This window comes from Podarcis bocagei, assembly GCF_964188305.1.
Source record: "Podarcis bocagei genome assembly, chromosome: 4".
Taxonomy (NCBI): Eukaryota; Metazoa; Chordata; class Lepidosauria; order Squamata; family Lacertidae; genus Podarcis; species Podarcis bocagei.
The window spans coordinates 64,903,322-64,924,507 of record NC_138128.1 but is presented as its reverse complement, the minus strand read 5'-3'; the positions used below and the strand labels follow the sequence as shown (position 1 = coordinate 64,924,507).

Sequence of the window (21,186 nt, the reverse complement as noted above, 5' to 3'; positions counted from 1 at the left end):
TGTGCAATGTAAGCGAGTTACGGCGTTTCCAAGGAAGACAACCCTCACCATCCCCCCCCAAATTAACTATGTCCCTTCAATGCCACAGTTAAGACAATTTTTAAAAAGAAGTTTCTGTTTCTACTACCTGCTTGCTGTTTCTCATTTCTGACTCCCTGCTTTCATATTGTTTCTCTTCAACATAATAGTCTTTCATCTCACTGTGATTTTGTTCTGGAGAACTTAGCAGGCTTGAGCTACATCCATTTTCATTAAATGTTCTAAGCCCCGTAGTCATCCTGTTAATATGCAACAGACTGCTTTCATTTGACCTTGCGGAAGTTTCTCCACAGTATTCCCATGATTTATGGTTTTTTAGTATCTTGCAGTCAGAATTTGATTTGTCTGGTTCATAGTTGTTTGAAGTTTCAGAACCCATACGAGTGTATGGAAGAATATATGCTTTTTTATCATTGCAGGTCGGTTTGTGGATTTGATAAGATACTTCCGGGCTCTTGTAAAATTCATCTAAATTATTATTTGGTTCCTGGAAATCTGCTGCTTTTAATCCAAGTTCATTATTTCCATCACAATGACTTAAGTTTCCCTCTAAAGCAGCATTCTCATTATTATTGACTTGAGATAATGACTTGGGCGGTAATGGATATTGTTTCCTTGTTAGTGGTCCGCTATGACTTACAAAGGGGAAGAAAGTTCTTGGGTCTATCTCAGATTCAGACGGTAGCTTTGGAAATGCTTTTACTTTCCTTGAGCAGGTTCTTTTCAATGCATCTTCCTCCAACTCACTTGTACATGGCTTTGTGTCTAAGACAAGATTCACACACTTGCTGTTGTTGTTATTGCTATTCTCTTTACAGTTTGTGACCTGAGTTGAAACATGCTGACAGCAAACATTTTCATGCACTGAGTTGGTTTTAATTTCTTTTATATCACCATTTCTGTCATTCATGGTATACGTGTGAGAAGAATTTTCACCATTCTCAACTTCCAAGTCTTCCACCTCTGGAGATGAATGCTCTCTTAAATTGTAATCTGTGCACTGTTCATAAGGTGAAATCCTCTCATAGACTTTTCCACTCCACAAGTTATCACAACTGTCTGGGTGCAAAGACAGATGTTCTTATTAAAAACATTTTCGGTTTTCTCCCCCTCCATCTCCTCATCCCATCCAAATTACAAGCAGCTTCCACTGATATTACATGCACACCTTATGCTGCCCTACAGTTGGAAAGAGACTACTATAAAAATTTGGTTGGCTTTTTAGAGAGAACCAAACCACAGATGGCTTTTAATGCAGGATCCCAAAGGCATTTCAAACCACCTTTCCCCTCCACTGTGACAGAAGGTGTTTTATATGACAGGCAGCAAATAGCCACACAACCCAACTGCCCCATTCACATATGTGCTAATTTGACAATCTCAACATGCAAAATTAGTACAGTGCTAGAGGGTGCGGAACTGTACTTTTGCAGCAGTTGTGCTTAATCCTAATTATTTGCTAGCAAAACAGGATATATGGTTATCATAAAAATATCTGAAAACATGAAATAACAGGAGCATGAAAATTCACTGTAAGTTAACAATGGGATTTTTTTTTATTTTTACTTAATACAGTGGTACCTCGCAAGACGAATGCCTCGCAAGACGAAAAACGCGCAAGACGAAAGAGTTTTCCGTTTTTTGAGTCGTTCCACAAGACGAATTTCCCTATAGGCTTGCTTCGCAAGACGAAACATCTTGCGAGTTCTTGCGAGTTTGTTTCCTTTTTCTTAAAGCCGCTAAGCCGTTATTAGCCGCTAAGCAGCTAAGCCGTTAATAGCCGCTAAGCCGCTAATAGCCGCTAAGCCGCTAATAGCCGTGCTTCACAAGACGAAAAAACCTCAAAACGAAGAGACTCGCGGAATGGATTAATTTCGTCTTGCGAGGCACCACTGTACAGTAGAAAGGGACCTGGATTCCTCCCACCATTTATAATTACTTGGGTTCCGTATCTTTAGCAAGAAAAAATGCTCTTGATTCCATTACACAAATGGGCTACATTATCGAAAGCATACCGTGAAAGGTGCCACATGATTCAATTGAAAGCACTCTTCTTCCAATTGCAGAGAGGCATTGGCAAATATCACTCGAGGAAGAAAGCTTCAGGTTCTCTTTACTCAATGATATGACAGTCTATAATGATAATTGTAAAGTAAAGCATTTAATACCTAGTTATCATACAGGACATGATACAAGAGATTAGCATTCCCTAGGAAACGTCAAGATTTTGCATTTGTGAAGCAAGGCCATTCAGGAGTTGTAAGGGAACATTATTTCCCAACTGTAGCCTTTCTCCAATTTTTAGCAGAGATTAATTTGAACTGCAGCATTTTAAAATGTTTTATAATGGATTATTTCAATTAATAGTTCAACAAAGTATTAATTATAAGTATATTAATCTTTACCAACTGTAAATATATTTAATTAGGCTGATTTGCCTATTTATGAAATTCATTGTTTTTAGTTAAAATTGTGTTCTTCAGACTTTTCTTGAATTAATAATAAACTCTATAGCCATCATTCATAGAATGTTTTACATGTAGAGAGGTACATACTCAATAGCACAGAGTCGTGTTTCAACAGTAAATGGGAAGTCACCCTCAAGCAAAGAGAGATGTTTTTTCCTTACAGACATTAAGAGAGCTCAAACTACAATATCACTTTGTTGAAGTGATTGTTTCATTATTATTATTGTTTTCTGATACAAGTTGAAAAACTTCAGCAGTCATCCAAACATTATGTGTAGTTAGTCAGTCCCTAAAATTCCAAGGAGAAAATGTCCCTTATACTTATTTCATTGATGTTCACTTACACCTCCATTCATGTTTTTAGCACATCCTGTCTAGCCCATGCTAAATTGTCACTGGTCAAAAGAAGCAGATAGTGTAAGGAAGGGTCATGAATCCTTACCCGTTCCCTTTCCTGGAAACAAATCTGCATTCTCTTGGTAATTCTGCTGCATATGAATACAGTGGTACCTCAGGTTACGAACTTAATTCGTTCCAGAAGTCCGTTCTTAACCCAAAGCATTCTTGACCCGACAATCCCAACATAGGCCTCCCACGGCCCCAGAAGTGGATTGCGTTTGTATCCCGGGGCAAAGTTTGCCACCCGGAACACCTACTTCCGGGTTTGTGGAGTTCGTCATCTGAAGTGTTCGTAAGCAGGACTCTTCGTAACCCAAGGTACCACTTTACATATAATATTAAACACATGAGTGCTGTTAAGGGGAGGCTCTCTTTCCAAAACATTGAGCCTTATTTAAAACTACCACCACCACCACCACTTATGGTTTCCAACACAGAAGGTTATCAATTACTCTTGTGCCTAGCAGTACAGTATGTAGAACGGTGAGCATCTGTTGTTTTTGTATTGCTGCTGCTACTTTGTACCTTAGCAGCCACTTTGTTTCAAGTGCTGTGTTGGGCTACTTTGAGTTGGAAATCATTCTCTGCATTTCCCTGCATCACCCCCCTAAACCCTGTATTTACAGTATACAGTAATTGCTTTGCCCATCAAGCAACTGCCTTCCAAAAGAGTAACTAAGATATCCTTTAAGAGTGGAGAAATGTTGAATGTTAAAGGTGACACATCAGGATAGTCAATATGATATGGAAGTTTCCAAGGCAAAAAACCAATCGCACACTTTTTTTTTTACCTCGATATCTGGTCTCTCTTTAGGACTTTCTTCCTGCATTTGTTCAAGCAAAGTATGCAGATCTTGACTGAATTTGAATTCTGAATCGGTTCCAGGCTCCATGATATATTCGAGGGCTGCTTTTAGTGTAGCTCCCAAGGAAAAGATATGTGCCTGCAATAATTGGGATACAGAAAATGAGCACATTGTACAAACTACCACGTGTTCCCACTTAAAGCCAGATTAGCTCCATTAAAATGAGCAAAACCAGCTTAAGCCGTATGTGGACCACAGATGAAGTAATACACCTGTAGTACACTTTCCCCACCTTGTGTAAACACTAGCAGCCATCAGCAATGTGGTTCATTCAGACTGTTTTGAGCCACCCTCCATTAGCCCCAGCGAGCATAGAAAATAGGGATTATGCAATTATAGTTCAAAAAATCTGGAGGGCACAAAATTGGGGAAGCCTGCACTCAACCTTAATGTTATATCTTAGGCAAGGATCAGCCTTTGTATAACCTATAGTCATATAGTCCCTGAGGGTGAGCTAATTTTGGTAATCCAATTGTACCAAGTGTGCACACCAATACGAGTAAGAGAAGCATTCAAGTGTTCCTGCTAATGATCTTGATTGTCCACAGAGGGAAGCAGTTATCAGCAGCAACCATGAGTTGGAAGGAGCATCTAAATCATCTCTGAACATTGCATATGATTGCAATGCTTCTGATTTCAGGTAAAAATGGAAAAAAAAATTGATTTGGCAGCATTCCACTAGGTGGAGCTTTCTCCAAGTCTATTAAAACCATTCACTGCAACTTTGACAGTACTGATTAATTATCTGCAATATATGTACACACAGCCTTTTAAACCCTCCCTACTTTTAGTGAAGAAGAAGAAGAAAACTCATCAAAAAGAAAACCCCTGTGTAAGCATCGTTTCACACAAGACAAAAATTTGCTACATGGGAGAAAAGCTGTGTGTCATTCATCATCATCATCTTACATGCATGCAGGTTAACAAAAGTTTTCAATTCATAATTCTGTACATCAGTTCAGGGATGACTGCTAAAACAAAGATCTGGATCTATGGAAAAAGGAAGAGAATATACACAGTGGCGGAATATATGCTGTCTATATGGAAGGCTCCCTGGCACCTCCTGGGAAAAAGGAACTAAGCAGGGATGGGAAAGGACCCCACAAAGTTCATTGAGACCTGCTGCTGATCAGTGCATACAGTATATTAAGCAACTAGGCAGCTTAATATATCCATATGTGAGGTTTTCACATATGCTTACACTTCCCATGTAGGAAACGTAGCAGTGAGCAGAGGAGGAATGACTGCTGGGAGGAGTGCAGAAAGAAGACACACCATTGTACCCCTCCATCAGCACAAGTGGATGCCTTCATCTGCCCCAGCTGCAACAAAACATGTTTCTCCTGTATTGGTCTCTGCAGCATCTCCAGCTAGAGCTGGTTGGGTTCACTGCCTGAAACCCTGGAGAGCTGCTATGAGTCAGCATAGACAGTACTGAGCTAGATGGACCAATAATCTGTTTCAGTATAACGCAGCATCCTATGTTCCTAATTCCATCAGTGTTGTATTTGGAATGAGAGAAGAATCACAAATTCCAACTTCATGAAAACACAGCCCCTGCCCCACACAACCACTGTGTGTATAGGCACTTATAGGCAGAAGAAGGAGGTACACAGTAGTTTGCAGTGAGCACACATTTCATGGAGAGCTTGGGCTTCCTTCATCCTAGGAAGTAATGGCACAGGTGCATTGAAAACCCAGGAAAAGCTGTACAACCATGTGAGATGGAGAAACAGAATCTAAAGTGGAATCATCTACACCAGGCATGTCCAACGAAGAAGGCTGTAATCTATGATCCAATATAAAAACTGGCAGTGATCTACCACCCAGGGATGCAGGCAGGGTAGCTGGGCGCCCGACACCTGCTTCCTCCGACGCCAGCTTCTTCTTCTGAGGGGGCAGGGGGGTATTCCGCCTGCTTCCCCTGATGCCGGTTGCTTCCCCTGACACGGCAGGCATGCACAGCAGCAAAACGTCACCTCCTGTGAGAAGAACTTCCTGGTTGCTTCCCTGACTGGGTGCACATGTGGCGTCACAGCAGCCCCTTGGGTGCATCTCCAGCAGAGGGAAGGCCGCGATCTACGAACATTCATCCCGCGATCAACTGATCAGTCACGATTGACACAATGGACATGCCTGATCTACACCATAAGTGCTATAATCTGTAGCTTCTGCCAAGCGGAACTGTACTTCAACAGTGACATGATGTTGAATAAGACAGGGACTGCACCAACCAGCTAGCATCTTTCATGACGCAACAGCATATATACGTTTCATAATATTTAACAAGGTATGTTTCACGTGTTAGTGGCCAGAACGGGTTAAAAATCCTTCCACATCCATGAAAGAAGAGCTGTTGCAATCTATGAACAGTGTTGGCAAAAAGAATTCCATTCTAGATTAATTGTTTTATTTGAAGTAAATAAGTTGAAAAATGCTCCAGACCGGAGTCATTAGCCTCACTTGAGCTTAGAGAAGCATGTCCTATAATAAAGTTTCTAAGGGAATTCAATCTGATTAATGAGAACGCCAAAAAACAATCTCAACATGATACAGTATCCAAACAAAGAGACAAAAAAGCTCTCCATAACTGGAATTGTTAATGGTGAGTAATCAGATGGTAGGAGAGGATAATCTGAACTTGTAACAAGGTATCAGCTTTTAAAATAGCAAAAATTTCTGCAATAACTAGAAGATCTTAGCAATTCAGCTGACTCATCACCACAATAAATCTTTAAGCTAAAGTTCAATTTCTGTCGAACATGTGCAGAATACATAAAGATTCTGCAAGATCATCTAACAGTTTACTTGGGATATTCTTAACATTGCCTCTTTCCCTGAGAGCAGGCCTTGGAGGTGGCTTGCCAGTTACCACACAACAATCTATTACAATAATAAAGCTATGAACACCCTCAGCTTCAGAACTAAACAACGGTTAGTACAACTAAATAACATCAGAACTAAACAACCTGAAAGACCATCTCTTCCCCCTAAGAGCATTAAGATCAACAAATGGAATCTGTATTCCCCCTCCCCACAGCCCAATGGGCTTTTTCACTGGTGGTATCAGTGTTGTAGAATTATCTCCCTGCTGAAATGCCACTGGCACTGGCGCTTGTCCAGAAGCTGTAGCTAATAATAAACCTCAGCATTCCATCACACGCAGACCGTTGCAGTAAGCTCTGTTTCAACCCTGCCTAGTATCCTCAAGTAAGACTTGCCACTTTGTCAATCAATAGTTTGATCATCTGCAGAAGCTTTGGTCACTCCCTGAGTTGGCAAAGCTCATCTGATAGCAATAAAGCCTTTTGTGTCATCAGCACAGTCTTGAGGAATACAGATTCAACAGGAGCCTTCTGTTTCAAGTTTTCACAGATCAAAGGATTGTAGAGTTGGGAGGGACCATGAGGATCATACAGTCTATTCCAACACCCTGCAATGCAGAAATCTCAGCTAACTGAAGCATGACAGATGACCATCCAACCACTGCTTTACAACCTCCAATGAAGGAGAGTCCACACCTTCTAAGGGAGTCTATCAGTCTATTCCACTGTCCAACAGAAGTGTTTTTTCAGCACCTGCTGAAAACTGTTCTGTTCCATCAGCTTATACAAGGCAATTAAGAATACAATAATAGTTGGCTGATATCTGATGAAATTTGCTAGCCATGATCTATGACCTTCACTGACAGAAGTATACTCTTCCAAGGCAGCTAACAATAAAAACACAATAATACAATAAAAATGCACATAGATAAAATAAAAAGACAACAGCTGCATTTACTATTAATAATATCTTATTATTTCAAATTGCCATTGCCATTTTTGGTGAAGGGCAATATACAAATCGCTCAATAAAACAGCCCTACCCAAAATTACCCAAAGTGAACAGCAAAAGCAGACCAATAACAAAAATTGTTCTCCATGGGAAAGCCAGAAAAAGACAATCTAGTAAGCAAAGAATTCCAAAATAAATGTGTTCTGATTAATAAATCTATTCGTTCTGTTAAAGCAAACCGATGTGTCCCTAAATCAAGGTATCTCACCACATTTTATTTTCCTGATCTTCTCAGCCAAGCTTCTGAATAGACCTGTGTTATCTATATAGGGGAGTGAGGTGGACAGAGATTGGTTATTTGGCAGTCAGCTCTCTCCCCTGAAGATACTTAAAGAGCTCCACTGTTCTTTTAATTCAGCAGGTGGTGACAGCTATGAGTCTGTAAGGGAATTTTAGGCTGGCTTTAGTACTGGTGCATTATGCTGGTGCAACCCAAAGCCCATTTACCTCAGTACTCCCTGGGATGCCAGTTTAAGGGAAAAAATACTCCCTAAAGGGCCCCAAGGGCATGCCACAAGGTCATATAATAAAGAAGCTCCTAAGAGGGCATGGCACATTTTGCCTGAAGGCAGAGACACAATTTCTCTGAAATCAAAAGTTCCAAGGAAACAAAACCCCACTCAGATAAAAACCCCTTGGCAAAAACAAGTCACCATCAAATATCTTTTTTCGGAAGCTGCCTTATACCAGGTCAGACTATTCGTCTGAATAGGCTTCTGTCTGAGGACTTATTTGCAGATAATAAGATGCAACAGCTTATATACAGAAAGCAGAGTCCAACAGGATGTTCCAAACAGAGACAACTAACACTGATCCAAGTGCCTGAGCTATTTGCATTTTGCACCACAAAATAGGAAGTGTGGTATGGAAAGGCATCGCTCATACTTGAATTTCTGGCTAGGAGCAAGCACAGTCATATTTGTCAAATGGAGGGCCAGTCAAACAATGATCCATTTGCTCCACTGCAGCATCCTATCACTTACAGCCATCCCTACAGAAGCAGCACCATCAATTCCCTGTATGTAGTACAAGGTGCAATGTAAGGGGGGGGGGATGAAAAAACATAGTGCAGTTGGCACAGAATTTTTTTTTTAAACTGTTTTGGATAATCCTGAGTTATGCAGGTATAGGAAGGGTTGTAACCAGGATATTCAGGCATATATATCCACTACTATTTTTCCCGACCAACAAAGGAATCTACATTGGATAAATAGTCAAATATCTTTGCTATGGCTTTGAAGAGCACATAAAAGCCGTTCTGGAAGTCACTCTTGGCAGGAAGTCAGGGTACAAATATAATAAACCAAACAACAGTAGCTATGACAACATCGTTAGAAAAGGTGAGCAAGCTGCTGGTCATTGATAGCTGTGTATTAAAGGATGAGAGGCAGCATACAGCTGATTACTAACTGCTGAGGATCATGAGCAGGAAAATGCGACTGAGCTCATGGTCTGCTCTTGGGCTTCCCATGGCATTGCCGGCCTCTGAGAGAAATGGTGCTGGACCAGGTAGGCTTGTGGTCTGACGCAGCAGGGCTCTTACTGATGTTCTCAGCTAATCAAAAATGCAAAGTTTAAAGCGCTCTTTGAACGGGCAAGTTTCTGATTGCCACTGAAGTTTATTTTGGCCCCAAATCCCTCAAAGTAGTGAACTAAAATGCAATCCATTAAATGCACCATAAAAACAATCCATGTTCATTTGGAAATACTTTGTCAGTTAACTCACCGCATAAGAATAAAATGAAGAAAGCTCCTCTTGAAAGAGCATAGCGTTCGTTAGAATCAAAGTCTCAAAAGTTACGAAAGGTAGGTTTTTGTGAGCTTTATGGTTGCACGTAAAATCTCGAAGGTAATTGTTTTATTATATTTTGACCCCTCATTTTCTCCAAAGAGCCTAGTGAGGTATGTATGCTTTTCTTCCCTCTCTCCATCTCCACCATTATATCAGGGGAGGGGGGCAGGTGAATACAGAGAGCCTCTGACGCTGCTGAGGAGCAGCTCCTCGTCCAGTGGTGAGGGAAGCCACACCTCCAGTGGAGCAGAGGGGGAAGGGGGTAACCAGGCGAGGGGAGGGCTCAAAGATGCGACTGAGAGCCCAAGAGCCTCACCTAGCCCAGCTGGCCAGGAAACAGACATGCCGTTTCCGTCACCCAACTTGCGCAGAGGGGTGAAACGTAAGGAGAGATTTGGGGTGTCTAAGTTCTTATGTTGGGGGGAAAACCCAGATGGGGCCACTCCCGGAATCTGCAAGTGACTGAGATGGACATGAACTTTGGGGTTCTGCCCTGTAAATAGTTTTTCACCAATAAAACCTGTAAAAGACAGGTCGGAGTCCTGCCTGGTTACTCACGAGCAACAACTTCCAAACCTGACAATATCCCAACTACCACCCTGAAAAGTAGGTGAGGTAAAAGAGATCATAGCTGGTTTGAAGTCACATAATAAGTGTATAGCCAAATGTGGATCCCACCTCCAACACTCCAACCATAATACCTAATTGAGTGGTTGATTCGATTTATTTATTATATTCCTATGTCACTTCTCATTCAAATGGCTCCCAAAGTGGCTTACAAACGATAAACAACAATAACATGATAGAACAAAATAGAACATCACAAACAGAGCATAGATCATATAGAGTAATTAACAAATCATCAGTGAAACAATTACAATCTATAAAATGGTTAACAAATCTACAGCTAAAAAACAACAACTAAACATCATGAGTTTGACCAAATTGCAGGAGGCAGTGGAAGACAGGAGTGCCTGGCATGCTCTGGTCCATGGGGTCACGCAAAGTCAGACACGACTAAACAACAAACATCACAATTAAAGCAAAAGTCATATTATATGATGAACAAATCAATAAATTGATTTATAATCAATAAAAGAGTATTAACAACATTAACAAAATTGCAACCAAAAAATAAGCTAAGCATTGTTAAGTTCAGACACACTTCTCCACACCCCCATAACCTTTCACTCTATTCAGCTCATTAAAATGCAGACACACATAATGCCCGTGGCAACAACTGCCTTCTGAAGGTTCCTTGGGCTGGAGGTGGGGCTAACCACTGTCTGATGGCAAACAGTGTCTCTCTCTCCTCATAGCAGTTCCTCTGGAAGGAGATTCCTTATGAAGGCTCCCAGGGCTTGAGGGTGGGGCAAGGCAGGTGGGAAAAGCCATTACCTGCTGGCCAGCACAGAGTCTCTTTCCCTTATGGCTTAAAATGTCAATTTTAATACTCTGGGATTTTTGTTACAATATTCTGTTGTTCTAATCTCTTTTATGAAGGCAGGAAGGGCCAGGTATATAGAAAAGTTGTGGGAAATTCAACAAGTAAGGAGCTTGAGAGCCTTTCCACTTTCTCTAGCTCTGTTTCCATGGAAAACAGCTATCCTTCTTGCACAGGAGTCTTGAAAATGCAGTCATCAAGCAGAGAGTGTCTCAGTAAGATTTTACACATCTTATAAGAGTAACATATCAAGAATTGTAGTCTCTATTCAGCTTTAATAAAACACTCCATTTATCACATCACATTCCATAAAACACACCTCAGCAAGGTCCATAGAGCAACAAAGCCATATCAGAAAAGGGAATTAGGAGTTATCCTGGTCAATTGCCCATTTCAAATTTATTTAGTAAAACATAGTAAATTTTGTGCTATAGCAGCTGCATCACTAATTCAGGACAAAGTAGTGGCGAAGATAGTCTTTCTTGATTATAACACAGTTACAGAAACAGTAGGAATGAGAGAGAAACTAAAGAAACGATTGCAAATTCACATTCAAATTTTATAAATTCCCTATCTTATACAAAAGCTAAAATACATTCATAAGCTAGGTTAGATGGTATAGCAGAAAATTATATTTTACTTATTTCTTTATTGATTGATAAATCACTTAGTCATCAACACTTCTAAGCAATGTACCAAAAAAACAAACAAACTGATATGATGAATAAGAACAATAAAATTCACAACAAAACTAAACACTACCATAAAATGCCTGCTGAAATATGGAAGTCTTGGTCACATGCCTGAAGTTCCAATCTCAGTTGGAAGAGAGTTCCACTAGCTTGGGCCGTAACACTGAATGCATGGCTTCTAGTAGTTACAAACTATGTGGCTGAGCCATGGGGGAAATCACCAACAGAGACTCCCCTGAAATATCACAGTGACTGGACAGTGATATAGGGAATCAGCTGGTCCCTAAGAAATCATGGAGCCAAGTTGCAAATTAGCAAGGGCCTTGAAAATTAATACCAGAACCTTGAACCTGATCCAGTTACACATGAGCAGCCAGTGCAAGTTTTAAAGCACCACTGTTATATGGTAGTCTCTCCCCATTGACTGTCTAGCTGCAGAAATTTGCACCAGCTGGCTCTTCCAAGGATAGCTGCACACAGAGATCGTATCCTCCCTAAAAGAGGGCACATGTTGTGGTGAGACCTGGAGACTGACCTCCTGTGTCATGGGTGGGTTGGACTGGATTGCCACAACACCCAATTGGTAGGTCCCTCGATGTTGGGTTCAATCTGACCAATGGGGCACAGTCCAAATGGATCGAGGGACCTATTTATACCCATGCATATGACCCAGAGCTTCCTCTTTTGGCTCGTGCATTCGGAACACCCACCCACCTCTCCCTAAATTTAGGGATTTGTGCGACTGACCTTGCTATGCAGTCATGTGTCGTCTGCCATTGGGACAGGGGCACGATAGGAATTTCCCCACTTGGCCAATTGGCTCTTGCCATTTGGGTTTCGCCTGCCGCATAGCAAATCACCACAACTTGTAAGGTTGCGGATAGGCACAGGTTCAGGTAATACTCGGGGGGGCATCTGGGTGGTGAACAGAGTCTGTTCCTGGCTTTTCACCTTCCCAGGTGTTCACCTTTGGGCTGACCTATGCTGGTGCCCTGGGTCAGCGCTGCCCGCAAGAGTGCAGGGAGCTAGTCGAACCAGAGCCTATGCAATCACTCACTTTCTGTAATCAATAAAGTTGTGGCCTAAATTCTGCCAAAAAACAAAACTAAAATTTGAGTCATGTGTGAATTTATTTAGGGGGGAGGTCTCTGGGTCTGAACACGCAACACATTGCAATAATCAAGTCTTGAGATTGCCAGTGCGTAAATCACCACAGCTATGTTATCCCTGTCCAAAAAAGGCCAAAGTTGGCACACCAGCCTTCGTTGAAAAAAGGACTCCTAGCCAGGGAAACTACTTGAGCCTCAAAAGCCACAGACAGGATGAGAAGCAGGAGCAGAGACACAGTTTCCCTTTCTTACTATCAATATACCATAGGTCACCCATCAGGGCCATCCGGGCTGATTCAGTCTCAAAACAATGCCTGAAGACAGACTGAAACTGCTCCAGATAGTTTCTATCGTCCGGGAACTCCTGCAAATTCTCCACCATCACTGTCTTTACCACCTTGCCCAAAAAAGAATGCTGGTGATAAGAACTGGAGGCAAAGGTTCCAAATGAATAAAAATAGAGGTGAGAATAAAAATAGAGGTAAGTTTAGGAATAGGGGGGCAGCAACAGAGAGACAACAGATTTCAGGAACAACATTCTTCATTTGTGAATAGCCTACTACTGCGTTTAAATGATGCTACTATAAATATCTTCAGTAATCTCCTTTCTGTATACATCCCATTGAGTCAAGAAGCAACAAAAAGGAATGGAGGTCTATCCCAAAGGTCAATTAAGCATGTGAAATTTAAAGCAGTGTAAAGCTTTAAATGGCCTCCATACAAGAACTTAACACAGAACATTTCATATGTAGAAAACAGGGGGATACATATTGGTAATCTACAATATCTGTTTGAATGGCAGCTTTGTAACATGGACAAATGCCTGTTTGAGGCTGAGCTGACACTAGCAATGCTTGTTAGCCCCAGCAGAAACCTACTGTGGCAGTGCATAAAATGAATCTATTAAATAATTCTCAAATGGGAATTTTTGTTGCAAGCCTTATTTAAAATTCACTATCATCTCTTTCCAGCATAGCGCAATACTGGAGAAAAAATGAAGATGAAATCCCACTGGGGAAATGAAAGGTTCCACATTTGGCACCTAAAGATGAACATGGTTTTTTTTTGTTTCTTTGGAAAAACAGCTAAACAGATCACTATAGTGCTCAATATTAGTTTTATACTAAATCTATATTTTCTCATGAATGTGCTGAGCAAGACTGGAGTCTTCTCGATGGAAGTAAAAAGGCAACATTAAAAAGAAAGAAAGAAAGCTTAAGGCTAGAAAAATAAGTAAGTCACAAATGTTGAAACAAGCTAGCAAGAACAACAACAAAAAACCCTGCTAAATTAAATGCAGTTCTCAGCTCTTTAATTAAACACTGCTACTAATAAACAATGGTACAGTATACTGAGAGTGTATTAAAAGCTGAACAGTTTTAAGAGAGTAACTGGGAAACTTTTCTGTGCACATCTTATTGACGTGTGAATATTTATTTCTTCTCTGTCTCATTTTAATGTAAAGTGCAAAGCTTCATTTGAGTCATAGCTCTAGGATCTCTTAACAGCAAGACTCGCCTCTAGAATAAAGGTAGTAGTACTAGTGACTACGAAAATTTGCGGATTTATTCCTGTCTCCCCTTCCATGTATACCCACACACAAAAAAAAAATCATAGAAACCACTACCTGCAGCTACTTGTTCTTGAGCATGTCAGTTCTTGGTGTATCTGTTGTGTTTTAAAAGGTTGTTGGTTGCTTTGAGGGCTCAAGCCAAAAAGTGATGCATAAATGTTATGAATAAATACATTTGTGGATGTAATATGCAAAGCAATCATATGGAATCCATCTCATGCACAAATGAGGCCTTGGCATGTTCTAAATGCTTAGCATAGATTTTTTTTAAACACGCCTGTTCAAATGCCATGTCAACATTTTCCCTAAAACAACAGGTCACCTGGACAGCTTCCCCACATTTGGCTACGCTAGAAGCCTGAATACAGCTTAAAGTGCACAATATCCAAGCACAGGATCCAGGAACTGAAAAATTGAAATACTCTACAACTCCTTTAACAGAGATATGCTAGGTATCAGTACAATGCATGAACTGTAAGTCAAGGCCAGCCTTGCGGGCATTAAAAAAAAAAAAAAGCCTCAAGATTGATTGGAAAACTTGTAGATTTGAAAAGATCCAGCAACACTTCAGTGACAACACTTGGTGTGCTTTTCCCAGCCACCTCATTTTAACATCTCTGTCCTCAAGGTATATATAGCACAGATGCCAGGAATGTCTCAGAAATGATTTGTAGCTAGAAAGTGTTGATATTTACCTTCTTGCTTGGTTAATGTTTCTTTGACGTTAATATAAACATCCGTGTATAGTGATATGCCTCTACAGAAAATTCATGAGGAACATGAATGCAAAAATCAGCAGAAACAAGGAAGGAGACAGGATGGGAAAGAAATCAGTTGGAGAGACAGATCAGTCAAAGAAAAGCAAGTGATTAAGGTACGTAAGGAGTTCAGTGTGAATGTAAAACAAGACAGGGAGCTGCGGTTTCAAGGTTTTCGATGATGGCAATATTGATGATTACAGCCTCCCATTCCCTTGGTCTTAAAGCTTTTTGCACAATGATAGAAGTTTGGACCAGAGAATTTTCTGAGCAGAATTTAAACTGCATGGGCAGGTCTGACTGGTTAAAGCAAAGTGCAATTTACACAGAATTATGTCTATCATTTTAAAATGTCTATTTTATGACTGCTAAGATACACCTAAAAGATGGGGGTGGAAAATTTCAATTCTGAATATTTTGCCGTTGACACACATTTCCAGTGAGAAGGGGCAGGATACGTGCCCTGCACTGCTTCTTGCCCTTCCTTCCCTATACCTAACAGACCAGAAAATAGCAGAAATTCTTTTACATATCTGCTTGCTTTGCCTAATTTATAGTTTGCAAAATTTACTTTTGCACCCACCAGTACCTTGCCTGTTACTAGCTAACACAATGTTCAGTACACAGGCTTCATAAACTTAAGACATCTGCTGCATCGAACCAAAGGCAAACTCGGCCCTCCAGATGTTTTGGGACTACACCTCCCACCATCCCTAGCTACCAGGTCCAGGGGTCAGGGATGATGGGAATTGTAGTCTCAAAACATCTGGAGGGCTGAGTTTGCCTATGCCTGATCTAGTCTGATACCTGGCTTCCTACAGTAGCTAACCAGGTGTCCCTGAGAAACCCCAAAGCATAGTGTAGGCAACAGCTATCTTTCCTGTTGTTTGTCCCTAGCAAAGTGGTTCCAAACCTGGAGGGAACATATAGCCATCATGGCTAGAAGCCATTCAAATCCATTCAATTGTGAATACATTTGGCTTGCCTGGACTTTCTGACCAGAACATCTTTAAGGTTTATGTGCTAAGGAAAGTGTTCTAATTTTAAGTGGCCCAATATTAAATGCACCCTGATGTGATTTTAAAAAGCATAAAAGCACATTTAGATTTGCATTTGTAATGACCTAGATACATCATAAAAGCCTAAAACACTGAAGCAGCGATCAGTGGTTTATCCAGTTTGAGAAACTGTAGCCAAGCCTTCCAATTCTAGGTTAGCTGCATTACCTACAGAAAATATTTCACCACAACAGCACAACATTCAGTGGAAATTATTTATTTATGCCCCATCCTATCCTGTTGGTTCCAGCAGACATATAAAAATTCACTGAAGTAGAAAGCCCTTTGGGGCCATGATAATCTAAGTAATGGGCATTAGATGGATTGAGGAAACTAAGTAGGTCAAAGTGAAAACAGAAAATATTTTCTTGTCCTTATCACTCCTCTCCCAAAATACAACTATCCCATGAAGTACACTTCATCATCACTTGATCAATCAATGACTTAAAGCGATGTGCATGAACCAAGCCTCTGTGTTTTAAGTAACACTGGAGAACACCAAAGCTCTCTCTGGGTTATGAGAGCTGCGATGGCTCATTCAAACATGCCAGTCACCACGTGGTGAGCATACATTTGTGAAACCACTCTCTGTGTGGGTTCTCTTGCATGGGCACACATAGCTCCTTTGCAATCATTCCTAACACTATAACTTATAAATCTCACTAACAGTTTGCCTCAATGCATATTAGACAAGAGGAAGTGTTTCCAGTTAGAGTTGCCACACATCCTGCATTGAAAACATGATCAATGAAAGGAGGAACAAAACACAAAGGTTAATTTTTTTATGACTTGCCTGCATGCCCGAACTAGGTTGTGTGGTGGTTGATCGTCCACAAAATACCTCCCTACTGTATCTTAAGCAATGTATTATTGCAGCAAGTTCTGTGGTGACTTTAGGATACAGATGATCCACACCCTGCATCCTCTTTCCAGACAATACTTTACTACCCAGAAGTTTTAGGTTATGCCTCCTTGGACAAAGGGGAATCTACTCAGCACTAGGGCTGATATGAGGTTTGAAGCTCCTCACTATTCAGTCCCCCCCCCCCAAATGAAGATAGGGGTGACAGCAGCCACTTCACATGGTACTTCTCCACTGAACATCAGACGGTGCGTCACTGCATGTCCCCACTACTGCCTGAAGCCCGCTCACCCCTTTAGCTTACTGGGCTAGGCAGAGTCTGAATTAGACAAAATGTCACCTAAAGGGCAAGTGATCCATACCGAGCAAACACAATATTAAGAAATAATAATAGCCAAATCTATATACTCATATTTTTCATTGTATATCTAGGGGAGTAAGCAGAATTAGCCTTTTAATGTCACCGCAAAGCAAGCTCACCGACAAAGACCTTGCGGGGTTTTGTAGATGCTTGAGCTGACTTTTAAAAATGAAAGCTAACGTCAGTGTTTAGCAGTAGACAACGTGGTATGGTTTGTATTTATATTAAAGCCTCAAAAGGCAGCACAATTAAATTTGTCAGTTCTGCTGTTAACAATAGTAACGGGGAGTTTTCATAACTAGCTCCCTGTTGAGCCATTCAAATATATAGCAGATTTACAACACCAATTATTTTAACAACATTTCTAATGTATTTCAATTGTGTGAACGCAAGCAACGTTCGCGGCAATGACTACACAACAACTTCCTGCACAGGATCTCTATGTAAAATAATAGCACGGTGTTTGAAGTAGCTATGCCTATTATATATTCCTCTTCCATTATTGCTATTCACAGCCACTGAAGCGACTATCCATTTCAGTTAATACAAAACAAAGCAACACATACAGTGTATTGGCTCAGATGCCATTATTTGATTATTCTGTTTAAGGAGACTAGAACAGGACTGCACATTAGTGGCGCTAGATCAATGTGCAGTAGTAGCAGAGGCAGCAGCTGTAGAATGAGTGTGCACAATGGCACCACCACTAGTCATATCAGCTCTCATGCCACTGTGATGGTGCCGCAGCGATTAGAAAAAGATCTTGCCAGTGTAGGAGTGTCAGTGGCACTAATAAGTCAAGGTCTGCTGCTGAAATTTTGACACCACGTAAAACACTAGGCTAGTACACACCTATGTTTCCACATTCTCAGTCTACCACTGATGGCACAGCAACTTTAAATAATTGAGCCACTACTTAGGATAACTTGGAACCCTAATTTAATGAGGAATTCTTCAGTGCTTGGTGAGGCATTGGGCAGATGCAGGCATTACCCACATCTTTTGTACACAAAAGTTTCACTATTCTTCTTCCCCACCCTTTTTTTACTACTCAGAATCTGTTTATGTCAATGCATGTATACATTTCACCAATACTATACATTATGCTGTACTTTTGTAAAGCAGAGCATGAGCACACTGTTCCACATTACGTAAAGGGTTCTTAGTTTGGTGAGTATGTAAAGAAAGCCTGAATAACCAGAGACACACCATATTCCTTTTTCTACATGTATGGGAAACTGTATTAAAGTTCACCCGTTTCAATCAAGATGACAGACTGAACCTTTCAAAACTGCACCTATTTTAATGACTGATTTCAAAACACTGGCTTCCTATTATTCCCAAGCAATACCAGTATAAGGCTTTTGTCTCCTTGATCAATACACTGTGGAGGGAAATATGAAATATTAATGTTCCTCTCCGTATATAAGACAACCAAATTAGATGTAGATAGGTAGCCGTGTTGGTCTGCCATAGTCAAAATAAAAAAATTCCTTCCAGTAGCACCTTAAAGACCAACTAAGTTAGTTCTTGGTATGAGCTTTTGTGTGCATGCACACTTCTTCAGATACACTGAAACAGAAGTTGCCAGATCCTTCTATATAGTGAGAAGGTGGGGAGGGGTGTTACTCAGAAGGGTGGTGGGAATGGGAGATAGGCAGATAGCTGAGAGAGCCTCTTGACGACTCTTAACGACTGTAATAGGTCTTACAGGAAAAGGCAAGGGGTGGGAAGGTGAGAAATGGTTTAGTCATGTATAGTGAGATAAGAATCCAATGTCTTTGTTCAGCCCAGGTCTTTTCATGGTTTTAAGTTTGGTAATGAGTTGTAATTCAGCAGCTTCTCTTTCCAGTCTATTTCTGAAATTCCTTTGTAGTAAAACAGCTACTTTGAGATCTTGTATAGAATGTCCTGGGAGATTGAAGTGTTCTCCTACTGGTTTCTCTGTTCTGTGATTCTTGATGTCAGATTTATGTCCGTTTATTCTTTGGCGTAAGGTTTGGCCTGTTTGTCCAATATAGAGAGCTGAAGGACACTGTTGGCATTTGATGGCATACACAATGTTAGACGATGAGCAATTAAATAGTCCCGAGATGGTATGTGTGATGTTGTTGGGGCCAGTAATGGTGTTGTCCGGGTGTATGTGGCAGCAAAGTTGGCATCTGGGTTTATTGCAGGCTCTGGTGCCAGTGTCTGTGTTAAGTCTGGTTGTAGTATTATTGTGGGTTAGGAGTTGTTTAAGATTGGGTGGCTGTCTGTAGGCAATGAAAGGTCTTCCTCCCAGAGCTTGAGAAAGAGAACTGTCATTGTCCTGGAGAGGTTGTAGATCTCTGACGATGCGTTGTACTGTTTTAACTTGGGAGCTGTCATCACATACAGCTCCCAAGTTAAAACAGTACAACGCATCGTCAGAGATCTACAACCTCTCCTGGACAATGACATTTAATGCATGAATGGCATCAATGGAAACTTCCTTTTCCTGGGACTAATAAGGGCAGTGGAGGTGGGAAGTGGGGGGCGGGGGGGAGGTAATGTGAGGTCCTTAAATCCTTCTCCCCTAAACTACCCCGGTATTATTTGGAGGTGAGAACTACAATTGTTTCCCTATCTGGGAGATATGCTATCTGGTGGTAGTATTCCTACATCCAGCTGTTGCTGCTGAAATAGGTATCTTCAGCAGGCAGGGGTGCTTTTTACAAAATGTTGGTATGACAGCTGCAAAAATATCATAGCCACACAGTGGCTCACACATTGGTAACCTCAAGACTGAATTACTGTACTGCAATGATTTCCATTTGGAGCTACTTGAGCAACAGCAGCCAGTGCAGAACATGGCAGCACACCTCCTGATAGGTACAGTTTATCATCAGCATAAAATATTTTTACTTAGTCTCTACTGGCTACTACTACTACTAATTGTATTATTTATACCCCGCCCATCCGGCCAGGTCCCCCCAGCCAATCTCTATTGCCTACTAATATGCAAATTTAAGGTACAGTGGTGCCTCGCAAGATGAAATTAATTCGTTCCGCAAGTTTTTTCTTCTTGCGAGTTTTTCGTCTTGCGAAGCACGGTTTCCCATAGGAATGCATTGAAAATCAATTAATGTGTTCCTATGGAAACCGCTTGCCAGGCTGGCGGTGCGGAGAAGGGCTTTTCTCCCCACCGCAAGCCTTCAGGACAGGTACGGGAACAGAGGGGAAGGGGCGCAGCGCTTCTCCTCTCTTCCCGGGGCTTGCGGTGGGAGGAGGGTTTTTCCTCCCCACCGCCAACATTCAGAACAGCATTCTGAATGTTGGCGGTGGGAAGGAAAACCCTCCTCCCACCGCAAGTCTTCAGGACAGCCATCCGAAGGCTGGCGTGGGGAGAAGGGCTTTCCGCCCCACCGCCAGCCTTCGGAGCAGCCTTCCGAAGGCTGGCGCGGGGAGAAGGGCTTTCCGCCCCACCGCCAGCCTTCGGAGGAGGTCCGAGGACAGTGGGGAAGAAGCGCTGCGCTTCCCCGCTGTCCCGGAGATTTCCCTATGGGCTTTCGTCTTGCGAAGCAAGCCCATAGGGAAATTCGTTTTGCGAAGCGCCTCCAAAACGGAAAACCCTTTCGTCTAGCAGGTTTTCCGTCTTGCGAGGCGTTCGTCTTGCGGGGTACCACTGTATATAAAGCCGTAAACAACATGAGCCTAGTACACTTGCCCTATATAATCCTGCTCAACCACTAGAAATAGCAGCAGTGACACTTTTGACAGTGCTTCACAATGATACTGGCTCCATGAGTACAAGGAGCTTTCAGTGTGGCAGTACTATTGTTCTGGAGCTCCTTCCCAATGAATACTATGCAAGTGCCCTCCGTATAACCTTCTGCATAAACCTCAGCAGGGATTTCAAAGGGGCTTTTCACAAAGACCTGAGCTTAATCTGAGAACCATTACATAA

General features: G+C 41.5%; 1 protein-coding gene across 9 annotated transcripts in view; it reads right to left on the bottom strand.

The window, feature by feature from the left end:
• KNDC1 (kinase non-catalytic C-lobe domain containing 1) overlaps positions 1–21,186 on the bottom strand; it is an 80,443-nt gene that overhangs the window by 43,718 nt on the left and 15,539 nt on the right. For 7 of the 9 annotated variants that reach the window (XR_014006960.1, XM_081189442.1, XM_081189444.1 and 4 more), the window contains 3 exons: positions 3,698–3,850; positions 2,055–2,172; positions 128–1,098 (listed from right to left, as the gene is read on the bottom strand). Coding sequence is in view for 8 of the 9 variants with exons in the window: in XM_081189442.1 (XP_081045568.1) it covers positions 128–1,098; positions 2,055–2,172; positions 3,698–3,850 (1,242 nt within the window). In the remaining variant the exon portion in view is untranslated. The remainder of the gene's footprint in view (positions 1–127; positions 1,099–2,054; positions 2,173–3,697; positions 3,851–21,186) is intronic. The other 2 variants (XM_081189448.1, XM_081189449.1) reach the window with 2 other exon arrangements.